Source organism: Mchenga conophoros, linkage group LG3, assembly GCF_057382185.1.
Source record: "Mchenga conophoros isolate Kocher_MC1m ecotype Shallow Benthic linkage group LG3, M_conophoros_male_GT1.1, whole genome shotgun sequence".
Lineage (NCBI taxonomy): Eukaryota > Metazoa > Chordata > Actinopteri > Cichliformes > Cichlidae > Mchenga > Mchenga conophoros.
Genome location: NC_140528.1, coordinates 52,971,337 through 52,999,334, shown reverse-complemented (window position 1 = coordinate 52,999,334; position 27,998 = coordinate 52,971,337). Strand labels below are relative to the sequence as shown.

At 42.0% G+C, this 27,998-nt stretch overlaps 1 protein-coding gene across 1 annotated transcript; it reads right to left on the bottom strand.

Annotated features, from left to right (window-relative positions):
* Positions 1-6: 6 nt before the first annotated feature.
* LOC146579444 (inter-alpha-trypsin inhibitor heavy chain H3-like) lies at positions 7-27,998 on the bottom strand. The gene is made up of 21 exons (XM_085269387.1): positions 27,927-27,998; positions 27,017-27,177; positions 26,795-26,899; positions 25,427-25,589; positions 25,209-25,319; positions 23,938-24,066; positions 23,682-23,798; positions 23,398-23,566; positions 23,197-23,307; positions 22,480-22,661; positions 22,204-22,383; positions 21,989-22,110; positions 14,427-14,665; positions 13,168-13,221; positions 10,193-10,228; positions 9,622-9,639; positions 8,644-8,691; positions 8,254-8,319; positions 7,646-7,753; positions 7,324-7,492; positions 7-1,553 (listed from the first exon to the last, which is right to left on the bottom strand). The coding sequence occupies exons 1-21, from the start codon at positions 27,996-27,998 to the stop codon at positions 1,544-1,546; spliced, it is 2,370 nt and encodes a 789-aa protein (XP_085125513.1). The 3' UTR covers positions 7-1,543.

Sequence of the window (27,998 nt, the reverse complement as noted above, 5' to 3'; positions counted from 1 at the left end):
GAGAGTTTAATCATCATTTAAAATGAATGAAATACTGCAGTCTATAAACTCAGAACAAACAGTTTTCTCTGATCAGCATTCACAGCTGTAACATTACACTAAAACATTTCCAGCATTGAGGAAAGTTTTCATTCCTCATTTATATCTTTCTATTATACATGAAAGCAGATTATACAGGCACAGGTAAAGATCTCAGCTGACCAGGAGGTTCAGACATGGAGGCCTCGCTAACCACTGCAATTTGGAATAAAATATTTATGGATTTAAAAAGAATTTAAGAAGCAGAAGTTGTTGGTAGAATATTCAAATTCTTCAGCAAATTAAAGGAAGGAAAGAAGACTTCCAGCTTTGAGTCTTGGATGTGTTTGCTCCAAAAATCTGACTGTAGACTTCTGCAAACTCAATCTAATGTTTTGATAGCAGCTTCAAACCAGAGCTGATAAGAGAATGTGTTGATATTCCCTTATTGCTGCTTTCATTTGAGTTCTCTGTCAAATCATCACACAGCAACGTGATGAACTTGTATCAGTGTTTGTTAATGCTCTTCTCATCTCATTCTTCACAGGTCCAGTACAGTCTGATCCAAAGTGATCCCGAAGCTTCACTTTTGGTACTGTTTTGAATCCAGTCTGAACTTTGAACTATTCCTGCTCTGTCTGATGCTTTTCAGTAATTTTTGGCCAGATGGTGGTGCTACAGGATTCCTATCCAAAAGCCTCTGAACTATGCACTTGAATTGCAAACATATTATAACCACCGTTTCACTTAATCAAATGTTTTGCTTGTTTCTAAAAATTTTTCCTCAGTTTTCTATTTCCACTACTACTGCATGATCTAGAAGTTAAGAGGATGACACTAGGACTTTTGGTGGACTGTTGGTGTAATTTGAATCACATTTGAAACATTTACCACATTCAAATGTATAATGTTGTGCATTTTATAATATATGGATGACAGTTATATTACTGTAGCTCAGTAACTTTGCTATATTGCTACTTTATGAGCTCAGGTTCAGTTTTCTGAGTCAGCACAGATGTAGATATGAGAGTCACGTAACCCAACTCTAAACCCAGGGTATACAGGTTCAGTGAATGTGGTGTTGAAGGTGTGGAGGTGGACCAGTGTGCCAGAGATTATGTTATAGAAGGACACGATACCCATAGGACAGTCCACATACACTGCTACTTTGTAACAGGCAGAGGAGGAGACAGGGATGGCTCTTGATTTGTAATTGTGAGTTGCAAAGTATTCGCCCTCATCACAGTACAAACACCAGGAATGATCAGTTTTGCCAAACCTGCTGTCATCACCGTTTCCTTTCCGTTTTCTTCCTTTGTAAGCCACTGCAATATGAACCTCTCCACTCCACTCAAACTCCCAGTAACAGCGACCCGTCAGAGTGTTGGTACACAGCAGCTGAGGCCAATGATCAAATCTTTCATCATTATCAACATACTGCTGGTCCTCTTCTACATGCACCACCTTCCTGTTGTTATCAGACAGTTTGAGTTTTCTGTGTATTGCGTTTAGATCCAGATTTAGTTCACAGAAATCTAATGGAAAGAATATGGGGAGAAGATATGCAATCAGTTTGTAGAACTCTAATCATTCAAACTACAAGAGTTACTGTGCTATATAGTCTGAAGATATTCTGGAATTAAAGGAATCATAAATACAGATTACCAGGAAAATTAAGACATACAGTACCTAACTGCAGCATGCAATGATTATTCAACTCCAAGCCTGAAATCTTCTGCATTCACAGCTCAGGGTCCACTACAAAAATTACTTACCACTTCACAGGATGGTTTGTCATGAGATTGTGTTGTTTGTCTTATAGTTGATGATGAATATCACCTTTAGCAATCTTTTAAGTCAAGTTCTCATCCAACAATCCACTTTTTCAATTCACATCTGAACTTTGTATTTTAAATCACACCGCTTTAATTCCCCTTGGGGTGTTTTGAAAAATTCTACTACTTAAGAACTCCCACTCTATTGAGTTAGGGTACACTTGGAGTGTTGAGCAGAGGTCTAAGAGATCCTCAACTCCCAGTTGCATCAGAATGTCAACACAATATTGAGCAAATAAACACAAATTGTAAATGTAGATGGAAGCCAACACAGGGCAGGATGAGATCACAGAAAACACTACGCTATCCAATAAGCAGCTGGATAGCGTAGTGGTTAGACTACACGCCTTTGGAACCCAAGATCGCAAGTTCGATTCCTGCCTGGGGCGTCTGTATCCAGTAAGGGTCCTAAGGCTAGACCCCCTATGCTAAGCGAGCCTACCGCAGACATGAGCGAGACAGATAAATATGAAGGCATGCCGGCTCAGACGTCGCCCGGATCAACAAGGTCCGCGTCAGGTGCTGAGGAACCAGGGCACCCTGACGAAAAGTGGGCTACTGGAACAAGAAGGCATCGGTGGGCAAGAGATGAAAACAGGGCGTTGTTGGAATGCTACTACGCAAGTAACCCTGGCGGAAGGGGCTACATGAATAGGATGAGGGACCTATGGATTCTTCGATACCCAACATCCACAATGACGGCGAAACAACTAGTAGCTCAGTGTTCCAACATTCGAAAGAAGGGACTGCTCTCACAGCTAGAGATTGACGAGGTACAACACAAATGCTACGGCAAGGAGGAGTCAGGACGCCAGGTCAGGGGGGAGATATCATCACCCCCACCCGAGATTGGGTACATAGCCCCAAGTGCGATAGGAGAAGGATCGTTGAGTGCGAGAGGAACTGACCTGAAAAATAGGATAATGGCCAAGCTTGAAACCTGGATCCCCCGTAGCCGGTTACCAAGATTACGTGAAGTACCCTCAGAAGGTCTGCTAGATGATGTTAATGCAGCATTACGGACAATACCTACAACCACTATTACCGACACTAACAACCTGATCTACAATACGGCATCAGTGAGATGCTTGGCTACAAGTTGAACAGCCACAAGGGGCAGTACCCTCCATGGAGAAGAAGGCTAGAGGGCAGGTTAGCACGGAGGGAGGTTAGCCAACTAACAGAGTTGCAGAAAGGTGCGACAAAGAAGGTGCATAAGAAATACAGCAAGCTGTCCATACCTGAGGCCTTGGAAACTGCCAAGCAAAGACTCACAGCCTTGGCCAGCCGCTTGAGGAGGTACACCAGAGAGATAGAAGGCAGGAGAATAAACCAACTGTTCTCCACAGAACCAGCAAAGGTGTACTCTCAGTGGCAAGGGAACAATAAGAGAACAGCACCACCAAGGCTGGAGACGGAGCAATACTGGAAGAGCATATGGGAGAAGGACGCAACCCATAACGGCAATGCTCAGTGGCTAGTGGATCTGAGGGCAGACCACAGCGACCTCCCTGAACAGGGTCCAGTAACCATCACAGTGGCAGATATCCAAGAAAGGGTCTCCAGTATGAAGAGTTGGACAGCACCAGGGCCCGACATGGTTCACGCCTACTGGCTAAAGAAGCTGACTGCACTCCACGAGCGTCTGGCAGCACAAATGAACCAGCTGCTAGTTAACGAGAGACACCCGGAATGGCTAACCGAAGGTCGGACGGTCCTGATCCCCAAGGACCCCAAGAAGGGACCGGTCCCCTCCAACTACCGACCAATAACCTGCCTCAGTACTACATGGAAGCTCCTGTCAGGCATCATATCGGCTAAGATGAACAGGCACATGGGTCAATACATGAGTGGGACACAGAAAGGAATTGGCAAGAATACCAGAGGTGCAAAACACCAGCTACTGGTAGACAGAACAGTCAGCCGAGACTGCAAGACCAGACTGACCAACCTGTGCACTGCCTGGATTGATTACAAGAAGGCCTATGACTCAATGCCCCACTGCTGGATACTGGAATGCCTAGAATTGTACAAGATCAATGGGACCCTAAGAGCCTTCATCAGGAACTCAATGGGGATGTGGCGTACAACACTAGAGGCCAACTCCAAGCCCATAGCACAAGTCACCATCAAGTGCGGGATCTACCAAGGAGATGCTCTGTCCCCACTGCTGTTCTGCATAGGCCTGAACCCCCTCAGTGAGATCATTAACAAGACTGGCTACGGATACCGACTACGGAACGGAGCAGTTGTCAGCCACCTCCTGTACATGGATGACATCAAGCTCTATGCCAAGAGTGAACGAGACATCGATTCACTGATCCACACTACCAGGCTATACAGCAATGACATTGGAATGTCGTTCGGACTGGAGAAGTGTAGTCGGATGGTATCAAAGAGAGGGAAGGTAGTCAGAACTGAGGGGATTGAACTACCAGAAGGCAACATTGCAGACATAGAGGACAGTTACAAGTACCTGGGGATCCCGCAGGCAAATGGGAACCATGAAGAGGCCGCTAGAAAGGCTGCAACCACCAAGTACCTGCAGAGGGTCAGGCAAGTCCTGAGGAGTCAGCTGAATGGTAAGAACAAGATCCGGGCCATCAACACGTACGCCCTGCCCGTGATCAGGTACCCTGCTGGGGTAATAGGCTGGCCAAAGGAGGAGATAGAAGCCACTGACATAAAGACAAGAAAGCTCCTTACCATGCATGGAGGGTTTCACCCCAAGTCCAGCACCCTGAGGCTGTACGCTAAGCGGAAGGAAGGGGGCCGGGGACTGGTGAGTGTCAGCACCACAGTCCAGGATGAGACAACGAACATCCAAGAATACATTGGGAAGATGGCCCCAACTGACCGAGTGCTCAGTGAATACCTCAGGCAGCAGAAACCCAAGAAAGAGGAGGAAGACGAGGAACCATCATGGAAGGACAGGCCCCTGCACGGTATGTACCACCGGCAGATAGAGGAGGTGGCTGATATCCAGAAATCCTACCAGTGGCTGGACAAAGCTGGACTGAAAGACAGCACAGAGGCACTAATCATGGCAGCACAAGAACAAGCTCTGAGTACAAGATCCATAGAGGCTGGGGTCTATCACACCAGGCAAGACCCCAGGTGCAGGCTGTGTAAAGATGCCCCAGAGACAATCCAGCACATAACAGCAGGGTGCAAGATGCTAGCAGGCAAGGCATACATGGAACGCCATAACCAAGTGGCCGGCATAGTGTACAGGAACATCTGTGCCGAGTATAACCTGGAAGTCCCGAGGTCAAAGTGGGAGATGCCCCCAAGGGTGGTGGAGAATGACCGAGCTAAGATCCTGTGGGACTTCCAGATACAGACGGACAAAATGGTGGTGGCTAACCAACCGGACATAGTGGTGGTAGACAAACAGAAGAAGACGGCCGTAGTGATCGATGTAGCGGTTCCGAATGACAGCAATATCAGGAAGAAGGAATACGAGAAGCTGGAGAAATACCAAGGGCTCAGAGAAGAGCTCGAGAGGATGTGGAGGGTGAAGGTAATGGTGGTCCCCGTGGTAATCGGAGCACTAGGTGCGGTGACTCCCAAGCTAGGCGAGTGGCTCCAGCAGATCCCGGGAATAACATCGGAGATCTCTGTCCAGAAGAGCGCAGTCCTGGGAACAGCTAAGATACTGCGCAGGACCCTCAAGCTCCCAGGCCTCTGGTAGAGGACCCGAGCTTGAAGGATAAACCGCCCGCAGTTTTTATATATATATATATATATATATATATATATATATACACACACACACACAGTGGGGCAAAAAAGTATTTAGTCAGCCACCGATTGTGCAAGTTCCCCCACTTAAAATGATGACAGAGGTCAGTAATTTGCACCAGAGGTACACTTCAACTGTGAGAGACAGAATGTGAAAAAAAAAATCCATGAATTCACATGGTAGGATTTGTAAAGAATTTATTCGTAAATTAGGGTGGAAAATAAGTATTTGGTCACCTCAAACAAGGAAAATCTCTGGCTCTCACAGACCTGTAACGTCTTCTGTAAGAAGCTTTTCTGTCCCCCACTCGTTACCTGTATGAATGGCACCTGTTTGAACTCATTATCTGTATAAAAGACACCTGTCCACAGCCTCAAACAGTCAGACTCCAAACTCCGCCATGGCCAAGACCAAAGAGCTTTCGAAGGACACCAGGAAAAGTATTGTAGACCTGCACCAGACTGGGAAGAGTGAATCTACAATAGGCAAGCAGCTTGGTGTGAAAAAATCAACTGTGGGAGCAATCATCAGGAAATGGAAGACATACAAGACCACTGATAATCTCCCTCGATCTGAGGCTCCAAGCAAGATCTCATCCCGTGGGGTCAAAATGATCATGAGAACGGTGAGCAAAGATCCCAGAACCACACGGGGGGACCTGGTGAATGACCTGCAGAGAGCTGGGACCAAAGTAACAAAGGTCACCATCAGTAACACACTACAACGGCAGGGAATCAAATCCCGCAGTGCCAGACGTGTTCCGCTGCTGAAGCCAGTGCATGTCCAGGCCCGTCTGAAGTTTGCCAGAGAGCACATGGATGATACAGCAGAGGATTGGGAGAATGTCATGTGGTCAGATGAAACCAAAGTAGAACTTTTTGGTATAAACTCAACTCGTCGTGTTTGGAGGAAGAAGAATACTGAGTTGCATCCCAAGAACACCATACCTACTGTGAAGCATGGGGGTGGAAACATCATGCTATGGGGCTGTTTTTCTGCCAAGGGGACAGGACGACTGATCCGTGTTAAGGACAGAATGAATGGGGCCATGTATCGTGAGATTTTGAGCCAAAACCTCCTTCCATCAGTGAGAACTTTGAAGATGAAACGAGGCTGGGTCTTCCAACATGACAATGATCCAAAACACACCGCCCGGGCAACAAAGGAGTGGCTCCGTAAGAAGCATTTGAAAGTCCTGGAGTGGCCTAGCCAGTTTCCAGACCTCAACCCCATAGAAAATCTGTGGCGGGAGTTGAAAGTCCGTGTTGCTCGGCGACAGCCCCAAAACATCACTGCTCTCGAGAAGATCTGCATGGAGGAATGGGCCAAAATACCAGCTACTGTGTGTGCAAACATGGTAAAGACCTTTAGTAAACGTTTGACCTCTGTTATTGCCAACAAAGGTTATGTTACAAAGTATTGAGTTGTATTTTTGTTATTGACCAAATACTTATTATCCACCCTGATTTACGAATAAATTCTTTACAAATCCTACCATGTGGATTCATGGATTTTTTTTTTTTTTTTTTTTTCACATTCTGTCTCTCACAGTTGAAGTGTACCTCTGGTGCAAATTACTGACCTCTGTCATCATTTTAGGTGGGGGAACTTGCACAATCGGTGGCTGACTAAATACTTTTTTGCCCCACTGTGTATGTGTGTATATGTGTATCTAGATATCTATATATATATTGAGTAGCCTTGATCATTATACTGTAAAATCACCTTCCAGCAGTGACCAGATCTTGTCCAGTGTGATGTGTTTCTGTCTGTCCATCTCGTACAGTGACCCCTTTGGTGTCAATCTCGAAATGCTGGGTAGTTTTGAAGTGTATGAAAATTCTCTTGAAACCTCCGTTTGCAACTGAATCAAGCTCACCATTCACAAACAGCTCTAGCACAAAAGAGAAGTGCAACTCAAAACCACACCACAAGTTGGAGGATTGTTATAACAATGGAGATGAGGTAGAACCAATAATGAAATTTTATTTCACAGGAAATACAAAAACAAGAGTTCATTAGCTCAGCAAAACTGAAGACTACTGACCCCTGCTGGGATGATGAAGAAGTTTAAGGCTGAGAGCACCACTGACATCAAAGCACAGCGGAACAGTCTGATTCTCAGCTTTTAACAAAAACCTGTGGAGAAGAGGAGCTAGAGATACATAGATACAGAGTTAGAATGGAGATATAAATTTGACTTTTCTCTTAGCCAAAAATCAAGCACTTGCATACTCGTTTTCAGTTTCATTAACATACAACGTACAATCTTGAAGGTCTTTGAAAGAGGGATTTGTTATATATTTGTTACATATAAAATATAGAGCCTGACTTATGGAATATTTCATTCCTAAAAATTTGTTTGTTTTTTCCTAGCTGTTTTTCTCATGTATTATGTGATTGTTAAAACAAAACAAAAACCAACAAAGTAATTGAAAGTATTTTTTTACTCTAATATGTCAAAGAAAAAAAATAAATGAATTAAATAAGAGTTTTGAGCCTGGCACATCAGATGTTATTGTAGGTTCAGATTTCTGTTAAAGTGGGTAATGCCTAATGCGGATGTTTAAAATTTTCAGAAAATTATTATTAAAAATAATTATATATATATATATATATATATTTAACTCCAACTATATGTATTTAATACAGTACCATCAGTTGGTTGCAGAGGATTGCCATCAGGTGAATAATGATGTATGAACATATCAAGGAAAGTTTCTGTAAACAGATTTACACAATGCTAGTTACATACATTAATATTGCAAAGCCAAAAGAAAAAAAGTTAAAGTTTATTGTATGGCTGTGGAATATATTTGTGTAATAAACATCAACATTTTCTGATGCATTACAGCAAAACACTCAACAGATATGTTAAGTTTTAACTGTTACCCAACCTATGATGTAAATGTAGATAATTCAGTTATTAGAATGACTGAAGAGGCTTATCCTGTTCCTTATTAGTTGAACACTGGTTGGTGTTACATATATAGAAATAGAAAATAACAGCTGTGAACTACAGTACACTACAAAAAAGAAATTTACCTCTTAAAGTAGGTCGTTTTTTGCGGGATTGAGATCCATAGGGCGAGGCTGAATGTTAGAATTAAATACATTAGTTTCTTTAAAAAAAAACACCATTTTAAATTTAGAAAATCTTTAAAGAAACAACTCTAAAATATAGCACATAATACTCTTTTTTCCAGCAAAAAACTGAAGCAGAGACACATCCACACAATTTCATAAGCCTGATTTCAATGGAAAACCAAATAGTATTATGAAAACGGGTGAGGTAGAAGAACAATTAATAAGCAATTTTTCAGTTATGTCATTTAAACTTATCCACCTTCACTACATCTGTTCCTGGCAGCTTCACTGTTACACCTCTTTACCTCTCATTTATACAAATGTATTCTGTTTACTGAATTTTCTCCAGAGCATACCTCCACTGCTCTGGGTTCTCTTCCTCCCTATTGTCACTACATACTACTTTTGAATTCATATGATTTTTTTCATGTTACTTTGGAATATTCTGGGGTTTTTTTAGTCTAAGCATTTGATATTTTACCGGTGTAATAAATTTAAGCGGGAACTCTCTTAATGGTAGTGTAGTATTTGAATTACAAGGATCACAATTCCCTATTATACTCACTAAAAAAATTACTCTCTAAAATGAACCACAACAATCCTTTAAATGTTGTGTCAAATAAGGATTTATATCATCTTGCCACAAAACTAAACTTACTTTTTATGCATTTTCAAATGATAGAAACATGTTTTACTCAAAAAAGCAAAGTAAAAACAAAATGTAGCAAAAACATGCAGCACAATGTTTAAGTGACACAAAATACATAATTTAAATCTGGATTAAAAAAGAAAATAAAGTCAGATAAATTTTAAATTGAAAAAAATATGTAACTCCATACTGTCAACAGTAGATTGCACAGGTATGAGAGTTTTCTCATAAGGTTATTTTTTTTAAATCACAAAAGACTGAAAAGCATATAAATCCCAAATACTCACAAAAGTAAAATCCTCTATCTGAAAAAAACATTAAACAAACAGCGATTAATTTACTTTGCAATTTCAAATTAGTCGTAGTAATAAAAAAAAAAAACCCACATTAGACTAATACTAAAATTCTGCAAAAATGTTTAGCATTTCTGTGATGTATAAAAAAAATGAACTGACATTTACAGTTTTTTTTTCTGGTCTTACTGGCCACATTCATGTAGTACTTCATCTGTTTCCCACTATAGAATCACACTGTAGAATTACCAGTTAACAAGTGTGTTAACTCCTATCTCCACGAATTCATCATACTGCTGCACTGAAATATTGTGAGACACACACACACACACACACACACACACACACACACACACACACACACACACACACACACACACACACACTACCAGCTCCATTAAAAAATTTTTTTTCAATTCATTTAGTTACTTTCCTAGCTGTACTTGCTCATTTCAGTGTAGCTTTAGTTCAAAGGTTTATTTGTACTTCAGTTAGTTTAATATTCAGTATAAATCTTTTCAGTAGTTACATCAGAATATAGTATGCAGCATGTGTCATATCATACCTCCATTAACAAATTGTAAAATATCTATCATTTCTCCTGTAACAAGAACAGCAAAAAGATCACGTGAAAGCAAGAAATAAGCATCACATTTACATGTATAGTCAAATCAATTTAATTTAATGTATTTAACACCAAATCACATCAACATCAGGGCACTTTGTATTGTAAGGTGAAGACACTGCAATAATTCAGAGAAAACCTGAACAATCAGTTAACCAGCTATGTATATAATAATGAACTACTCAAATGGCCTAAAGGTTTCATGAATGAATCAAGTCATAAACTAAGTGCCTTCCTCTTGTAAATCCAAACATTCTTTTTGAAAAACAAATTAAAGCAGGAATTGCTTCTATGGAGCAAACTGAGATGATGATAGAAGCTATCATTGTTGTTGTTGTTGTTGTTGTTGTTGTTGTTGTTGTTGTTGTTGTTGTTGTTGTTGTTGTTGTTGTTGTTGTTGTAAGAAATTTGGATTAGAAATTTTTAAATAAATGAAAATTAAAAATTAAACTAATGTAGCTCCAAGAAATACTTTCAACAAAGGCAGGCATAAGAGAGGGTTTGCATGGAAGGTTTGAACACAAAAAATTGTAAGGCTTACAAAACCCTACAGAAATCATGTTACATATACATGGTCACTGCTAATACCGTATTTTCACGACCATAAGGCGCACTGTGCTAAGAGGCGCAGTCTCAGTTATGTGTGCCCTTACTGTATTTAACACACACATAAGGCGCACTGGACCATAGGGCGCATACAAGTACCGTATGCGTATTTAAAAATAAAGCGGGAGCAAACCTGAATTCGGTACCTTACTCACATTTTTATTACCAATAATCGTCATCATCAACAACACACAAGCATACAAGTGTGCGTATTTAAAAATAAAGCAGGAGCAAAACAAAGTTTGGTACTCACATTTTTATCATCAATCAAACCCATCGAAGTCCTCATCCTCTGTGTCTGAATTGAACAGCTGCGCTAAATCTCCATCAAACATGTCAGGTTCACTGTCTTCACCGTCAGAGTCACTTTCCGTGCCGTGCGGCTCCTCGGAAACGATGCCGGCTTTTGCGAAAGCTCGAACAACAGTGCCAGCAGACATGTTAGCCCAAGCATCTACAATCCATTGGCAAATTGTGGCGTAACTCGCCCGGCGCTGCCTTCCACTCTTAGTGAAACTGTGGTCTCCACCGGTCATCCATCGCTCCCAGGCCGCTCGCAGCCTTACTTTGAACGGGCGGTTCACACCGATGTCCAGCGGTTGGAGTTCCTTTGTCAGGCCTCCCGGAATGACAGCAAGCTCACAGTTCATTTGCTTCACAAGTTTTTTCACATCGGCTGTGAGATGGGCACGCATAGAGTCACAGATCAACAGCGATGGTGATGCGTGGAAAAAACCACCTGGTCTCCTTACATACACCTCCCTCAGCCAGTCTTTCATCATTTCCTCATCCATCCAGCCCTTTTCATTTGCCTTAATGATGATTTCTGCTGGAAACTTCTCTTTAGGCAAAGTCTTTCGCTTAAAAATCACCATAGGCGGCAGTTTCTGTCCATTAGCATGGCAGCAAAGCACAACAGTAAAAGAAGACTTTTCATACCCCGTTGTGCGTATCGCTACCGTGCTGGTCCCCTTCTTCTCCACAGTGTGACTCACCGGGATGTCAAAAGTGAGCGGGACCTCGTCCATGTTTGTGATGTGGCTGGGCTGGATGTTTTTGTCGCCGATGTGTTTGCTGCAGTAGGAGCGGAAGATGGCCAGCTTTTCCTTATAATCCGCTGGAAGTTGCTGCGCTACCGTAGTCCTGGTCCGGATGGAAAAATGGCACCGTTTCATAAAACGAAAGCACCAAGACGGACCTCCTTGGAAATGTTCAATGTTCATCTCTTCAGCTAGTGAAACTGCTTTTAGCCGAATGGTGACCGTCGAAACGCTTCTCCCGCTCGCTCTTTGCTCGATGATCCACCGCTCGAGTCTTTCCTCCAACTCGAGCCACCTCGCCTTATGTCCGCGGAAACTCAGCTGCGTTTTCTTGACCTGCCGGAGCTTGTTTTCCAGCTTCCTCCATTTGCGAACCATCGATTCGTTAATCTTAAATTCTCTCGCCGCTGCTCGATTTCCATGTTCCTCCGCATAGCTGATGGCCTTCAGTTTAAACTGTGCTTCGTAAGCGTGTCTCTTTTTCAGGGTTGTTAAAACAACGATGTCCTGCATAATGCACATACCTGTTCTTTTATACAGGTATGTGCGATTGTCCCGGTATATACGATCAACGCCCACACTTCACCCTTTAACGTTCTCATGGTGTTCTCTACTACGTCCTCCTTACAACACATAGGGCGCACCGCGCTATAGGGCGCGCCGCACTTTTTGAAGAAAATCTAAGACTTTTAAGTGCGCCTTATGGTCGTGAAAATACGGTACAAGTAATAATCATAGTCATAGTTATAATATTATATCTGTATTTATAAATGGCATACTAAGGAGGAGTAATGCTACATTTTTGTAATATTTATTGAGAAGGTTCAGATATATTTATGAGTCAGATAATGAAAAATGTGTTTAATCCTATTTGAATTAATTAAGCATTAAGTATTAACTGTAGGGTATTGCTGTTTAATGCTATACCATCAAATTGTATACTATATTCAGTAGTACAAGATGGTAGCTATGTATTCATTTTTTCCCATTGCCTTAAAAAATGTACTTAAAACTAAGTTAAGGGTTCTCATATTATACTAAACTACATGTTTAGGGAAATAAAATGTCTTAATATTTAAAGTAGAAAACACCATATTAAAAAGTAGAGGTTGAAAATGTGCATGTAGGTACAGTATGTAAGAGTCAGTTGTTAAACTGTTGTATTCTGTCAAAATGAATACTTAACTATGGTAATGTGGGTTTTTTTTGACATTTTTATCTCTATAAAAAGAAAAATGCATTTTATTTAATTCTATCCTAACAGAGTACCTGGATCAATTGAGGAAAACCAGTGCTCAAAGGCTCTCTCAACAGCAGTTGTTGCTGAAAAGAAAAAAAGAATTAATTGATGTGGAAAAAAACATGCCAGTATTTCAATCAAATGTAAAACAATTTTACAAATGCGCACTAACCTAAATACCAAACCTGAATAAATATTGATCATTTACATATATTTTTTTAACTTAGCTTTTTAACTGTTAACTTTTTAACTATTCTGATCATTTTCTCTTATTAGAAAAACCTTCCTGTGCACAAAATGTCTAAAAGTACACGTATAATCGCTTTTACTCACTCAAACCTTAACAGCAGGCTGGCATTATTGTTAGCTTACAGAACAATCCTGAATTTTTCTGCTCTCAGCTAATATCAGATTAGATAACCCTTGAGATGGTCAAAAGTGCTTAGACTGACAAAAAAAAAACCTTAAGAATTTAAGTGCAATAAAATTATGCTTTTATAATTATAAAAAAATTGAATAATCAGAATAACTTGACTTCTTGCTACTGGTGGACTTGGTCTGTAGCTTGCCTCTTGTGCAGCTAAAAAGTTGAAGGGAAAGAGGCTGGCTGACAAAGTTGAAGTGAGATGGCTCATAAACAAATGGGCATCTTCTTTAATAGGCCACGATGTCCTGTATCTGAGATAGCAGCTGCTCTGTATCTAATGCAATTGCTCAGAGTGGTCGTAATAATTTCTGACATCCAAATTTGTGTCATTTCTTTATCTCTATGTAGTAAAGCTGTCCCTGTGCAGTATGGAATCATTTTATACAGGAAAATGTTTATAGTTTTCTGAGACTTTAAGGAGAAAAAAATTTTTGTTTGTGTGTGTCAATGTGTCACACACAATATAGACAAAGAAAATGTCATTGTGTTTACGCTTGTGGATCATATTATACACATTTGTAACACTTTGAGACATATTTTGGTGCATAAACAAAAATATGAAATATAGAAAAAAAAAAGTCTTAAACAGTTAAAGTGTTTTTGTTAAAACTCTAGAATTAAAGCTAAAACTTTCGGTGGTGTACAGAGTCATAATTACCAGAAAAGCAAACTCATGCTATATTTAATGTCATTTTGGTGTAGAGTTTTTTTAAGTATTTAATTTTTTCAGTGAGAAATGTAAATATCTGCATTTAGGAAGAGAAAATAATGAAATAATAATGAAAATAATTTTTAACAATTAAAAGAAAACGTCATGATGAATACTACTCGTTTTGCATTGTCTTTGTTTGTGCTGCTCACCAACATTATCGCTCCTGTGACGAGTAGAAGTACCACGGTGTCTTGAAATGGACTGACGTCTAGGGGGCTTCCTTCTCTGTGGTGCTTCACTTTCCTTGGGTTTATGAATCACATGTATGGTCTCTCCCAGAGGCTTTGTGACAACCATAGATGTGAGCGGCGTCACAAAGCTGTACTTCAGTGAGAGACTCAAAGCCTCCTTCTTCACTTGCTCTTTCTCAGGTCCAGATAACTGTAGCCTGTGTCATAAAGCATTAAGTAAATATAACGATTGATTTAGTAGTAATATATGATAAAGTAATTTACACATATTTATGTATCTTTAATTCTTCCATGTCCCCAGCTATTCCTTGGCAATTTAAAATTACAGTTTGAGTCCCAACTTTGGAAAATTAAAGAACATTTTAGTGGAATCTAATATGGACATAGTGTTACGAACTTGTATGTCCGTGTGTTTGTTTGTGCAGGTGCTGTGTTTTTGTCTATGTTAATTTAGCTGTGCCAGGGCCCTGTTCCGATTGGTGCGTGGATATACTGCCCCGGCGTGATTGGATCCAGCTGGAGGACCCGCCCATTAAAAGGAGGCTGGAGTGCTACAGCGGGAGAGGCCCTCGCGTTTCTCCTCATCACCCAGCAGTAGTCCTGTGGTAGCCGCTGGCTGCAGTATACGCTTGAAAGTTGTGGAAGTGGAGTGGGTAGGGGTGAGCTGCCATTTCTTTTGATCACCCGTTTTCTCCTGTTTTGAGTTAGTTAAGGAGGTCAGACTCTGTCTTTATTTTTGACTTTGTTTTGGTAAGGTCAGGGGTGCGGGATTTGTGTAGGTTTGTTTTGTTTATTGTTTTGGCCTTGGCTCACCCTGAAGTGTTGACACTCCCGTTTTGGTTCTCTTTATTCACATTGTAAATAAATCACCTCACATCTAACGGATTTGTTGCGTGTGACTGCTTGGGTCTTGGGGAGGGAAGCGAGTGCCTCGCTCATGTTATGGCCTGGCCCTAGACGGGTCGTAACATGAATTGGGGGCTCGTCCTCTGCCTTTTTCTGTGGGTTTTTGCGTGTGTTTGGTCTGTTGGCGGTTTTCTTGGGTGTGGGGGTGGTAGGTGTGTGGAATTATGGAGTTTTCTTTGGATGATTTTGTTACTTCGCCTTCGTGGGATAGAATTGTGAAGTGCAGGAAAGCGGATTTGCTTATCATTGCTAGTTGTTATGATGTTCAAGTGTCCTATGGTGCCCGCAAAGCGGTGGTTAGGGACGCTTTGTGTGCAGAGTTGGTGGAGCGAGGCGTTCTTCCTGCCCCGCAGGCAGCTGTAGAGCAGCCTGATGGCGGGGGTGTGAAGGTGGCTCCGGAGGCTGAGCCGGGGTCGGATGCCAAAGGGCCTGTTAACGTGCTACCAGCCGAGGCGGACCCTGATGCTGCTGGGGCGAAGCCTGAAGCAGCTGAGTCTGGTATGGCCGGGGAACCCCTGGCGGGGCGGTCTACGGAAGATCTCCGTTTGACCCTCCGTATTAGGGAGGTGGAAGCCCGTGCTAAAGAGCTTGAGGTACAAGCAATGCACCTCCGTGTCAGAGCTTTGGAGCTGGAGCGAAAGCCCTCCACATCTGCCTCTAGTCATCCTAGTACGTCCACCGCGGTCCCGACAGGTTTTGACATCACCAAACACGTTAAACTGGTTCCCCCGTTTCGTGAGGCCGAAGTGGATTCCTATTTTAACGCTTTTGAGCGTATAGCGGCCGCGTTAAGTTGGCCGAAGGAATTTTGGCCGCTGCTGTTACAATGCAAATTGGTTGGCAAAGCCCAGGAGGTGTGTACCAGTTTATCAATTGAAGATAGCCTGGATTATGACGTCATGAAGAAGACTGTGTTGCAGGCATATGAGCTCGTCCCAGAAGCCTACCGTCAAAAATTTAGGAAGTGTGAAAAAACCGCCAATCAGACATTTGTGGAGTTTGCCCGTGAAAAAAGTCGCCTGTTTGAACGATGGTTGCAGGCCAGTAAAGCACAGGATTTCGAGGGGCTGAAAGAGCTTCTTTTGTTAGAGGAATTCAAAAAATGTTTGCCGGACCAAGTAGTTATTTATCTGAATGAGCAAAAGGTGCCCTCACTTGCTAAAGCGGCAGTGATGGCTGATGAGTTTACTCTCACCCACAAAACTATATTTTCAGCCGCTGTCTCACAGAATATTAGGGTGGGACAGGAAAGGAAGATAAAGTCACCAAAGATAGGACTGAAAGATAGACAGGAGGATGGTGTTAATCGCGACTGTTTTTATTGTCGCGAACCCGGACATCTAATCGCTGTCTGTCCTGCGCTCCGGAGGAAAGAGCAGCGCAAAGGCTCTAGAAATCCAGCGGGCGTAGGTCTCATCAAAGTTGTCCCTTTGCCTAAATCGCATTCCACTCTCACCCGTGATTTGCACCATGTGGATGCAGAAATAGAGCCACGTTTTAAACCGTTCATCACGAAAGGCTTTGTTTCTGTGACGGGAGAAGAGGGGGACAAAGTGCCTGTTACTATTCTTCGGGACACAGGTGCGCATCAGTCGTTTATGTTGGATAGTGTACTACCATTGTCAGGTAAAACTGCTTGTGATTCGGATGTGTTGGTTTGGGGAATTAAGATGAGCGTTCTTCGAGCGCCGTTACACAAAGTCCATTTACATTCGCCCGTGAAAACGGGGCATGTCAAAGTTGCGGTGAGTTCCCAGTTGCCGATTAAAGGGGTTTCGTTTATTTTAGGAAATGACTTGGCTGGTGGGACAGTTTTCCCACCGCCTGAAGTGGTGGAAACGCCTATTTCTTCTGTCACCGAGGTTGCCGCCCCTTTGTTAAATGTGTTTCCTGTTTGTGCAATCACTCGTGCGCAGTCACGCAAATTTGATGACGTTATGGATGTTGCTGACACGTTTATGGCGATGCCAGACGAGAGAATATCTCCCAGCCGTGAGAGTGACAGAACAAAAAGCGATGTGATGAAACTGATGCCAGAGCTGGATGAGAAATTGAATAGGGATGCATTGATAACCGCTCAGCAGAATGACTCATCACTGGCTCCCTGTTTTCTATCTGCAGCTAAGAGTGCAGGAAGTGAATCACCCACTTCTTATTTTTTGCGAGATGGAGTTCTTATGAGGAGGTGGTCCTCTGACCGGTGTGGTTTGCCTGGTGCTACGCAGGTGGTGGTGCCGAAGCCACATCGAGGGCAGGTGCTTGGCCTAGCGCATGATGCCAGCATGGCTGGACATCTTGGGGTGAACAAAACATATCATCGGGTGTTGCGCAACTTCTTTTGGCCAGGGTTGAAAGCTGATGTGGTGGCATATTGCCGTACCTGTACCACATGTCAGATGGCGGGGAAACCTAACAGACCCATTCCACCTGCTCCGTTACATCCTATTCCAGTAATAGGTGAGCCGTTTGAAAAAGTAATATTGGATTGTGTGGGTCCCCTGCCAAAAACCAAATCCGGACACCAATACATACTTACAATAATGTGTTCAGCAACAAGGTACCCAGAGGCAATTCCACTACGCACGCTGAAAGCAAAACCGGTGCTAAAAGCACTACTTAAATTTTTCTCTACTTTCGGACTTCCGAAGGTTGTTCAAACAGACCAAGGAACGAATTTTACTTCAAAAGTGTTTGCACAGGTTGTGGAGGAGTTGCACATAAAACATGTAAAATCCAGTCCATACCACCCAGAAAGTCAAGGTGCTCTGGAGAGATTCCATCAAACCCTCAAAGCTATGCTGCGCAAGTTCTGCGCAGAGTCGGATAGAGAATGGGATGAGGGTCTGCCGTTATTGTTGTTTGCAGTCAGAGAAGTCACTCAGGAATCCTTGGGATTCAGTCCGATGGATCTGGTGTTTGGACACGTGGTCCGCGGTCCCCTCCGCCTTCTGAAGGAGAGGTGGTTGTCAGAAACTTCTGAAACTCAGCATAATGATCTGGATTATGTTAGCGGACTTCGGGAAAAGCTTCACCTTGCATGTCAGTTAGCTCGAGAGAATCTGTTACATACGCAAGCTAAAATGAAAACTCGCTATGATAAAAAAGCTGTTTGCAGAAGTTTTCACCCGGGAGAGAAAGTGTTGGTGTTGTTGCCTGTGGTAGGGTCCAGCTTATCAGCTCAGTTCGCTGGCCCATATGTGGTGGAACAAAAACTCAGTGACAACAACTATGTGATCCAGACCCCAGACCGCCGGAGAAAGTCTAGGGTTTGTCATATTAATCTGTTAAAATCGTTTCACTCGAGGAGTCCTTCGGGTGCGCCGTCTCCAGTGTGCGCCGCTAGTACTGTTTCTCCCTATGAACCCTCTGATGACGGGCTACTCCAGAAAAGTGAAGCGCTGGGTAGCGGCCGGTTGAAAAATTCGGAGATCTTAAATGATTTAGAGACATATTTAGTCCACCTGTCTGAACCCGCTCGAGCTGACATCACTGATCTGATAGAAAAGAACTTATCACTTTTTTCTGATCACCCTCGTCAAACTGCGGTCCTGTGCCACGATATTGATGTGGAAGGACATAAACCGATTAAGCAACATGCTTACCGAGTGAACCCAGTGAAAAGGGCGATAATGCAGAAGGAAGTTGACTATCTCTTAGAACACGGTTTAGCCTTTCCGAGCGCCAGCGCATGGAGTTCGCCGTGTGTGCTAGTACCAAAATCCGACAACACTCCTCGGTTTTGTAATGATTACAGGAAGGTTAATGCTGTTACCAAACCTGATTCATTTCCTCTTCCTAGAATGGAGGATTGTATTGATAGAGTGGGATCGGCATCGTTTGTAACCAAACTTGATTTGTTAAAAGGTTACTGGCAAGTACCTTTAACTCCCCGAGCCTCTGAAATATCTGCTTTTGTTACACCGGACCATTTTCTCCAGTATACGGTTATGCCGTTTGGGTTGCGTAATGCACCCGCTACTTTCCAGCGCCTTATGGCCAAAGTACTGGCGGGCGTGAATAACTGCGATGCCTACCTGGACGATGTTGTCATTTACTCATCCACCTGGTCTGACCACTTACAAACACTCTCTCTTGTTTTCAGCCGTTTTCAGGAGGCCTCGCTTACGTTGAACCTAGCCAAATGTGAATTTGGCAGAGCCACCATCACATATCTGGGAAAACAGGTGGGTCAGGGACAGATACTGCCGGTGACCGCGAAAATACAGGCGATCGTTGAGTTTCCAGTCCCACAAACGAGAAGGGCGCTGCGCCGATTTCTAGGAATGTGTGGTTATTATAGAGGGTTTTGTAAGAACTTTGCCACTGTCGTCGTTCCTCTCACCGATTTGATCAGTCCGATGAAGCCTTTTGTGTGGACGCCTGTTTGTCAGACTGCTTTCGAGTCTGCGAAAGCATTACTGTGCAGTTCCCCTGTTCTTACGGCCCCGAATTTCATGTCCCCTTTCAAGCTGGAGGTTGACGCTAGTGCGGTTGGTGCAGGAGCTGTCCTTATGCAGGAAGACCATTGCGGCGTGGATCGCCCAATTTGTTACTTTTCAAAAAAATTCAACAAACATCAGATGAACTACAGTACCATTGAAAAGGAAGCCCTTGCCTTGTTGTTAGCCCTACAGCATTTCGAGGTGTATATCGGATCCAGCTCTATCCCTGTTCAAGTGTTCACTGACCATAACCCATTGGTTTTTCTCTCCCAGATGCAGAACTCAAATCAGAGACTTATGCGTTGGTCCCTTCTCTTGCAAGACTTCAACCTGCAGATTAGGCATAAGAAAGGGACGGAAAATGTCATCGCGGACGCCCTGTCGAGAGCAATTTTGTAGTCTAGGATTAAACACTAGAAGGATTGTTTAATTCTTATGGAAGGGGGTGTTACGAACTTGTATGTCCGTGTGTTTGTTTGTGCAGGTGCTGTGTTTTTGTCTATGTTAATTTAGCTGTGCCAGGGCCCTGTTCCGATTGGTGCGTGGATATACTGCCCCGGCGTGATTGGATCCAGCTGGAGGACCCGCCCATTAAAAGGAGGCTGGAGTGCTACAGCGGGAGAGGCCCTCGCGTTTCTCCTCATCACCCAGCAGTAGTCCTGTGGTAGCCGCTGGCTGCAGTATACGCTTGAAAGTTGTGGAAGTGGAGTGGGTAGGGGTGAGCTGCCATTTCTTTTGATCACCCGTTTTCTCCTGTTTTGAGTTAGTTAAGGAGGTCAGACTCTGTCTTTATTTTTGACTTTGTTTTGGTAAGGTCAGGGGTGCGGGATTTGTGTAGGTTTGTTTTGTTTATTGTTTTGGCCTTGGCTCACCCTGAAGTGTTGACACTCCCGTTTTGGTTCTCTTTATTCACATTGTAAATAAATCACCTCACATCTAACGGATTTGTTGCGTGTGACTGCTTGGGTCTTGGGGAGGGAAGCGAGTGCCTCGCTCATGTTATGGCCTGGCCCTAGACGGGTCGTAACAATAGAAACATGGGAAAAAATAGATAAACTCATTGTTATGTAAACATCCTGCCTTCTTTTTATGAGAACATATTTGTGGGAGAGTTGACTTTAGTGCCAAGATGCTGAATTTTAACTGTATTCTGCTGCTGTAGTAAACATAATTTCCTGTCTTTGTTGTAGCTGTAGATTTTTAACTTGTTTTGTAAATTGCAGCTTAGTTGTTGAGACCGTGGGATGCCATCTATGTCATGAATAAGCACACAACTTCAGAAGCTGATTCAAAAGTCTATACTGGACAAATTGTTTCTTGCCAGGGAAAACATTTTAAAATGGTCGCTGAGTTCTTCAAACATGATCACTCTTGGATGGAAATGCTACATTGTAACTATTAATGTTACTTTTGACCAAACGAACTTTTGCCTTTTGGACTGCAAGTCACATCAAATGATCTAAAGACGTTACCTTGGGTTTCAGGGAAATATATGATGGGCCTTATCCAATATCCCACATTAGTTATGCACTCAACAGTTAATGAAGAGAAAAATTTGTGTTGCTGCCCTTTAAAAAGTAGCTGATTAGGAAATAACACAAGAAGAAAGATGTCACAACTGGGACAGCAGCCGTGTGATGTGTGGAAACGGAGGACTCGAATGCAGCACTTACTTGAGATGCAGTGTGATTTATTTACAGAAAATAGAACACAAAGTGGGGATGGCAAAACAGAACTAAGGATAAACTAAACTGGGGAAAACTAAACTATAGAACGGCAAACCTGAAACACGAGAGGAGGACTGCAGGGAGAGCACATAGAGGAGTCACGGAGAGGTTAATGCAGAGTACGCAGGGTAACACAGAGGATGAACACAGACGACGCGACAAGGAACACAGGCAGGCACACACTATAAATACACAGAGGGACACTGGGAAATCACACACAGGTGGGAGACACAGCTGGACCTGATTAACCTGACGAGACAGGGGAACACTAACACCAGGGACCAACAGAAGGAGCACAAACCCAGAAACCCAGTATCCAAAACACAAACCATCCCAAAACAGCCCACAAATAATAATAATAATAACATCAATAAATACACTAAACACAAAATCACTGAGTCACGGACTCAGGACCATGACAAAAGATGGCATATATGGTACTTACTCTTTGTCCAGAAGCTGTTTAACTGTGAGGTAGGCCCAAACTCTCTGGATAAGGTCATCAGACACACTTCCACCAGATTCCACAATGCCATTTGGGTCAGAAAATACTAACCTTCTATTACTCTGTCATAATTAAAATATATTGTAATGTCAGTATGCAGGGAAAAAAAACTTTCACAAGATTACAGCTGATAAATATCTTAGATCAAACATTACCGAAATAGCCACAACTTGAGGTGTGAAGGTTTCAGTGTCATTGTCTGTGATCTGTCCGGCCACCACAATCTCAGAACCATTATAATACTGACTGAAGTTAGTCTGGGTTAGATTGGTCCCACCCACATAGATCATTGTCACATCTGTCAGCAAAGGAGTTGCCACCTCTTCATAGAAACCCTGTTTACATACAGTGTGGACATGATGCAAATCATGCTAATTTCTTTCTAAATCTGTAGTGATTTCAAATCATGTGGTTGGAAGAATACAAAATACCTTCAGCTGTAAATCAGCATCTGAGTCTACATAAATCCGTCGTGCCACACCGTTATTTTGCAGCGACATTTTCTTAAGGAACTCAAAATCAACATCAAAACCAAAACCCAGACAGTAAACTGGGAATTTGCCTGCAACAGCCTCTCTTACATTTGACTGCATTTTCCCCAGATTTGTCACCCCTGAAAATACATAAGACACAGTCAGTTCAGCTCAAAAACAATGGAATCCCACACTTGATAAAAGAAAAAGCTAAAACGAAAAATATTGAATAGCTGATCTGTACTCATTAATCTCCCTGCATTCTTGAGTTTTGTGCTGCAAATGTATTCTTTACATCACACATACTGTCCAAACTCCATGCTGTCATCATCACTCCAGCCTTGCCTGCCTTCTACAAGTGCTAAAGCTCTCAGTGCTCTTCTATCAGCCTGCCTTTCAGACTCCTTTGTAGTACCTCCTCATTTGTACCACTTGATCCTACATCTACCTCTGCATCTAGACTCTGAGAAGTCCTGTCCTACCGTTACTGGACTCCACTCTGCCATGTTGATTTGTCAAAGTCTTATCGCCAAATCTCAAACTGTTCTTCATTAAACCATGTTCAGGTCTTTCAAATGATCTCTCCTTATTGAAATCACAATAAAATCATTGACTAAAATCATTAAGTCCAGAAGTATTTGTGCACATTTTTGTACAGGTGTAATTTGTTACAACCTGTGGTTGGCTGTCCATCTGTGAGGAGTATAAGGATTGATGCTGAACCTTCTCTGTCATGCGTGTTCAGCATATTTGCTCCTTGCAGCAGTGCTTGATTGATGTCTGTGTCTGATAGTCAACAACAAAGTTTCAGTACTATAATTATTCTGTTAACTGTTTGATATTAAAAGATATATACTGATTTCTGCAACTCCTCACATCCTCCAGCTTGAATGTTGCGTGCAAAGTTTTTGGCGCTTTCCACGTTTTTACTGTTGGCCTGAACAAGTTCCAATTTCCAGGGAAAAATGTTGCCATCAAAAGTGATCAAACCAAAATGGTCATCTTCTGCCAGGTCATTCAAAATATGGATTAACGCGATCCTAGTCTGGGCAAAAACAGCATTTACACATTACAGACTTTTATAAAAGATTTAAAAAAGACATTAAAAGAAATAGTGTTTTCGTAAATGATAGACATAGCAGACCCTTTAAACCATTTACCTGCTCTATTTTTCTGCCTTGCATTGAGCCACTTTTGTCAATAACAAAGACGACATTTTTGGAAATTCGGGGAAGATTGGATGGAGCAAAGTGATGAACAAAGTACCCAGCAGATTTCTAAAGAGCAGGAAAAAAGATTGCTTTAGTCAAATTTTTATTTAATAGCCAGACAAAGGATATGGTACTGATTTGAAAAACCTTTTCTGGCCCATGCAGTTTTATGTTGTGTGTAAATTGCTAATTGATCAGGGTTTACCTTGATGTCTCCCAATCCATTGTTCCTGTTGACATCATAAACAATAACCAGATCTCCATTCATACCCTGCTCTCCACAGTTGTCACACATTGTCTGTTGATCCACTGTTGGATAGAAATACACCCATGCCTAGAAACAGAAAGAATTGTATTCTTTAGACTCTTCATCGAGTGAGAGGTCAGTGATTTTAATTTCTGTCAAAACACTGTCCTGTACTTCTCATTGCTTTGGCTTTATAAATCTAAAAGGTGCATATACAAGTCATTGTTACCAAAAGGTTTGGACACTGTAGATTAGAAATAAAGAGAAAATGCAGTGATTTTTAAACAATTTAAACTATTGTCTTATCTCATTAAACTCCCGAGGTTTTTGTCTGAGGTTCAATAAAAGTCTTGTAATGTGTTTAATGCATAAAATATTAAAAGAAAATCAGAATTCATTATTATGAGTAAAAGTGGGGAATTGCTCAACATTCTGACATATATAGCACAGGAAGACTTCAATAGTTCAAGACTAACATGACCAAAAACAACAATGCAAATACTGTAGGATTCGATTACATTATGTCACTTAATACCAGAGATATGATACAGCACACAGGGACAGTTGAAATCAGTATTTAACAGATGTGATCATTGAGCATTCAGTTGGTACTGCATTAACAAAATTTGTAGTTGTAATCACTATCTTCTTCTATCTCCCATTCACACACATGCATTATGTCATGGTTCTTGTTTCTACCGACGTTCATTCCTCTTCTCCACCTTTCCTCACTACAAATCTGTCACTTCAGCGACACACATCACTGTTTCTCATGCAGTCCCACAGTTCTACTTGGCAATCTATCATACGTCATGTGAATCAACTGGCTTTTTACTCTTTATCCTCTTTGTAGCTGCCCTAACTTCCTCCTTCATAATCCTCTGCACTTCATGATTCACTGTCATTCCTCCATCTGTCCTCCTTTCTGTCTTATTTTCTTCAGTTCCTCAAATTATTTATTCAATTTTTCAACAAACTCTCTTCATTTGTTAATACATTACCATTACGTATTACGCTAACCTGCTGCACATTCTCTCCAGTTTGATCTCTCAATCTCAAAGTCCTTTTCTCCTTTCTTAGTGTCCAGCCTCACATGCAACCCACTAAGAGCCTTTTCCTTTGCCACATCTCTTTGCTGTATGCATAGATTTTTTTTCTAGGCTTCCTCTTATTGCAAACTGCTGTGATTCTTAGTGTTTATAAAACTGACATTTGTGTTATAACTGTACCTGTTTATTAACATGTGTTTTGGTGATGGCATTAGCGAGGGCTTTGGTGCTCAGGCCTCCTTTCACATCGATGAAATTGATGCCGGCTTCCTCGTGAATGTACACATCCACCTGGGAACAGGTATAATAAAATAAAACAGAAGATCTGATCATGTGTGGTCTTATCTCAGCATTGTTTTCCTAAACAATCACTGAACAGATACCAAGATGGAAGTCACCTTGAAGTCTCTGACAGGCTGCATGGGTCGAGCATGAATTTGCAGCTCATACTTGCCATGTGTGCGTTTCATCAGTTCCTCATATGTGAGTTCAAAAGTGACCTTTTTGTGAGCAGCCACAGTTACAGAGGTCTTAAATTCCTCCAGAGTCCTCCCTACAGAACTGTAGCAGAAACAATAATTATTTCATATAAATGCATTTAAAAATCAGTTATTCCTGAAGAACAAACTTGATTTTTGAGTAAACTGACTAAAAAGCAAGGATTAAAGTGATATTTGGCAGGTGGGGGGACCCCTAAGATCAGGTAGTATGCAGTGTAGTGTGGGGAAAAGAATTACTTTGTAATAAGTCACATACTAATCCCTTTTTGTGAGCTTTTTTTTTTTTCTTTGTGTAAAGAGTGTGCTCAGCTAACCTGCGCTACTATTCCAGTTTTCACTGCTCTTTGTGGATTTGGACAACTGCATTCAAAAGTGTACAAACTTATGTAAGCTATAGTGTCACGGTCCCCGTGTCTCTCTGGCTGGCCCACGCTGGCTACAGGTTTTGTTGTTGTTCGTTTTGGTTGTCTTTGTCTCTCCCCCTCCTCTCTGCCTGGGTGGAGCTCGTTACGGGCTCTCGCTCTTGGCCCACGCACCCGTGTGATGGTGTCCACCTGCGGCTGATCTGGCTGATTTCCCCAGCTAAGGCAGTGGCACAGAGCAGCTCACCGCTGGAACGTTGAACCACCTGAGTTCGTGCTCGCGGCATATTCAAAGAAGAGTCTCTTACATGTATTTTGTTGTGGAACTAACCTTGAACTTCTGTCTGTAGATATCCCTCTTCTGGACCGAATCACCGGACGTCCAAGTGGGGCAGTGTGTGGAGTGTTGGAGCGAATGCGGCTGAAGAGGAAGCGTGTGTGAGGATTCCCCCCCCCCCGGTCTCTCCCTGGAGCCCTGGACCCCCTCCCAACTCACTGTAAATAAATCCCCTTCTGTTTCCTTGAAAAGAACTGTCTGCGCGTGAGTCCGTTCAGTAGCCATGACATATAGCCTGTGGCTAATTTAGTACACTTAAATTGTTTTGTACACTCCTTCAGAAAAACAGAATTCAGCGAATCATGCATTGGTTCAATATCTGATTTAAAATATCTACAATAAATGAGGATATGACATGTAAGATTTAACTTTTTAATCTAACCTACTGAGCTGTGCAACCCGGGATGTCATTGTTTCACTTTAATCCCTGCTAAAAGGTTTTTTCCTCCTCACACAGTTAAACAAAATTAATTTTAGAGAACTGAAGATACAGAAAAAGACATTAAAAACAATGTTAGTTAGAATTTTTTCACATAAACCTGTAAGTTAATTAATGAATTTAAATACCTGACAAGCCCAGCACTTTCACCACGGGACACAGCTTCAGTGTACTGCTGCTGAGCTTGCTCCTTAGCTTTCACAACACCATCATAAACTTGGCCATCGATAAACCTGAAGAGGACCAAGAAAGCCCTTGTGTACACACTACTAAATATCAGGCAATTTGTTCTTTAGTGTAGAATTTACAAATGTCTCTGGATGGTTACAGCTCACTTTAACTTCACATACATTTGGAATTTACTGATGAAGGCATTCTTGGGAATCCGAACATGGAATTCAATTTCCTTTGACTCGTCCATACGATTGGCCACACGGCTTGTGATGACAGTGGTGGCGTAACGACTGGTCACTGTGGAGTTGATGTGAAAGCTGTAGACGTCCCAGTCATCCTGAGAAAAAACGACAGGGTTAACCGATCTCATTGGCTGGTTTCAGTGGAATTTTATTGGTCTCCCTGCAAAAACCCTAAAATTAGTTTTCATCTAGTGTTCAGGGCACACACTCAAAAGAGGATGACACTCACTTACATTTATACTTTTACTTTTTATGCATCAGAATGGGAGTTGTTAGAAATATCCAACACATGTTTCCATAGTTCAAACAACTAAACAAGCCAAATTTACCTTAACCAATCAACACCATCATCAAATAACAAGCTCAAACAACTAAAATGAGATCTTGATTGTGGATGCACAGAAAGACATACAAACACATACAGTTAGAATTCTTTCACTTCATGGGACATTACATGATGTTATATCGCTTAGCAGAACACTTCATCTTACCCCAATCCTTCTTTTTGTCTCCAAAGTAATGCGCAACTGCCAGTGTTAATGTGTCAGCTGACTTGTACACACACACAGCACATGAACAAAATGAAATAATCCTGAGGATTGTCACATGAACCTTCAATCCACAGAGTTTGGTGTTGAACTGACAGAAAGATGCTGAGACACAAAATATTCAATCGCACACCTCAGATATCTCATTATCTGTGAAATATTAATTGCAGAGGTACAAAAAAGTTTGTTTTCTTTAGCTTTTGGCTTTTAAACTATTTATTTAACCGTGCATATTTAATTTTAAATGTATGGATCTTTAAAGTGGTGCTATGGCCGTTTATGTATTTTGACCCTACCTTGTTTAGCAGTGTGGAAGTCAAAGCCAGCTGCAGCCCAATGAGGGTGAGCTGCACCACAGTTCTCCCCAT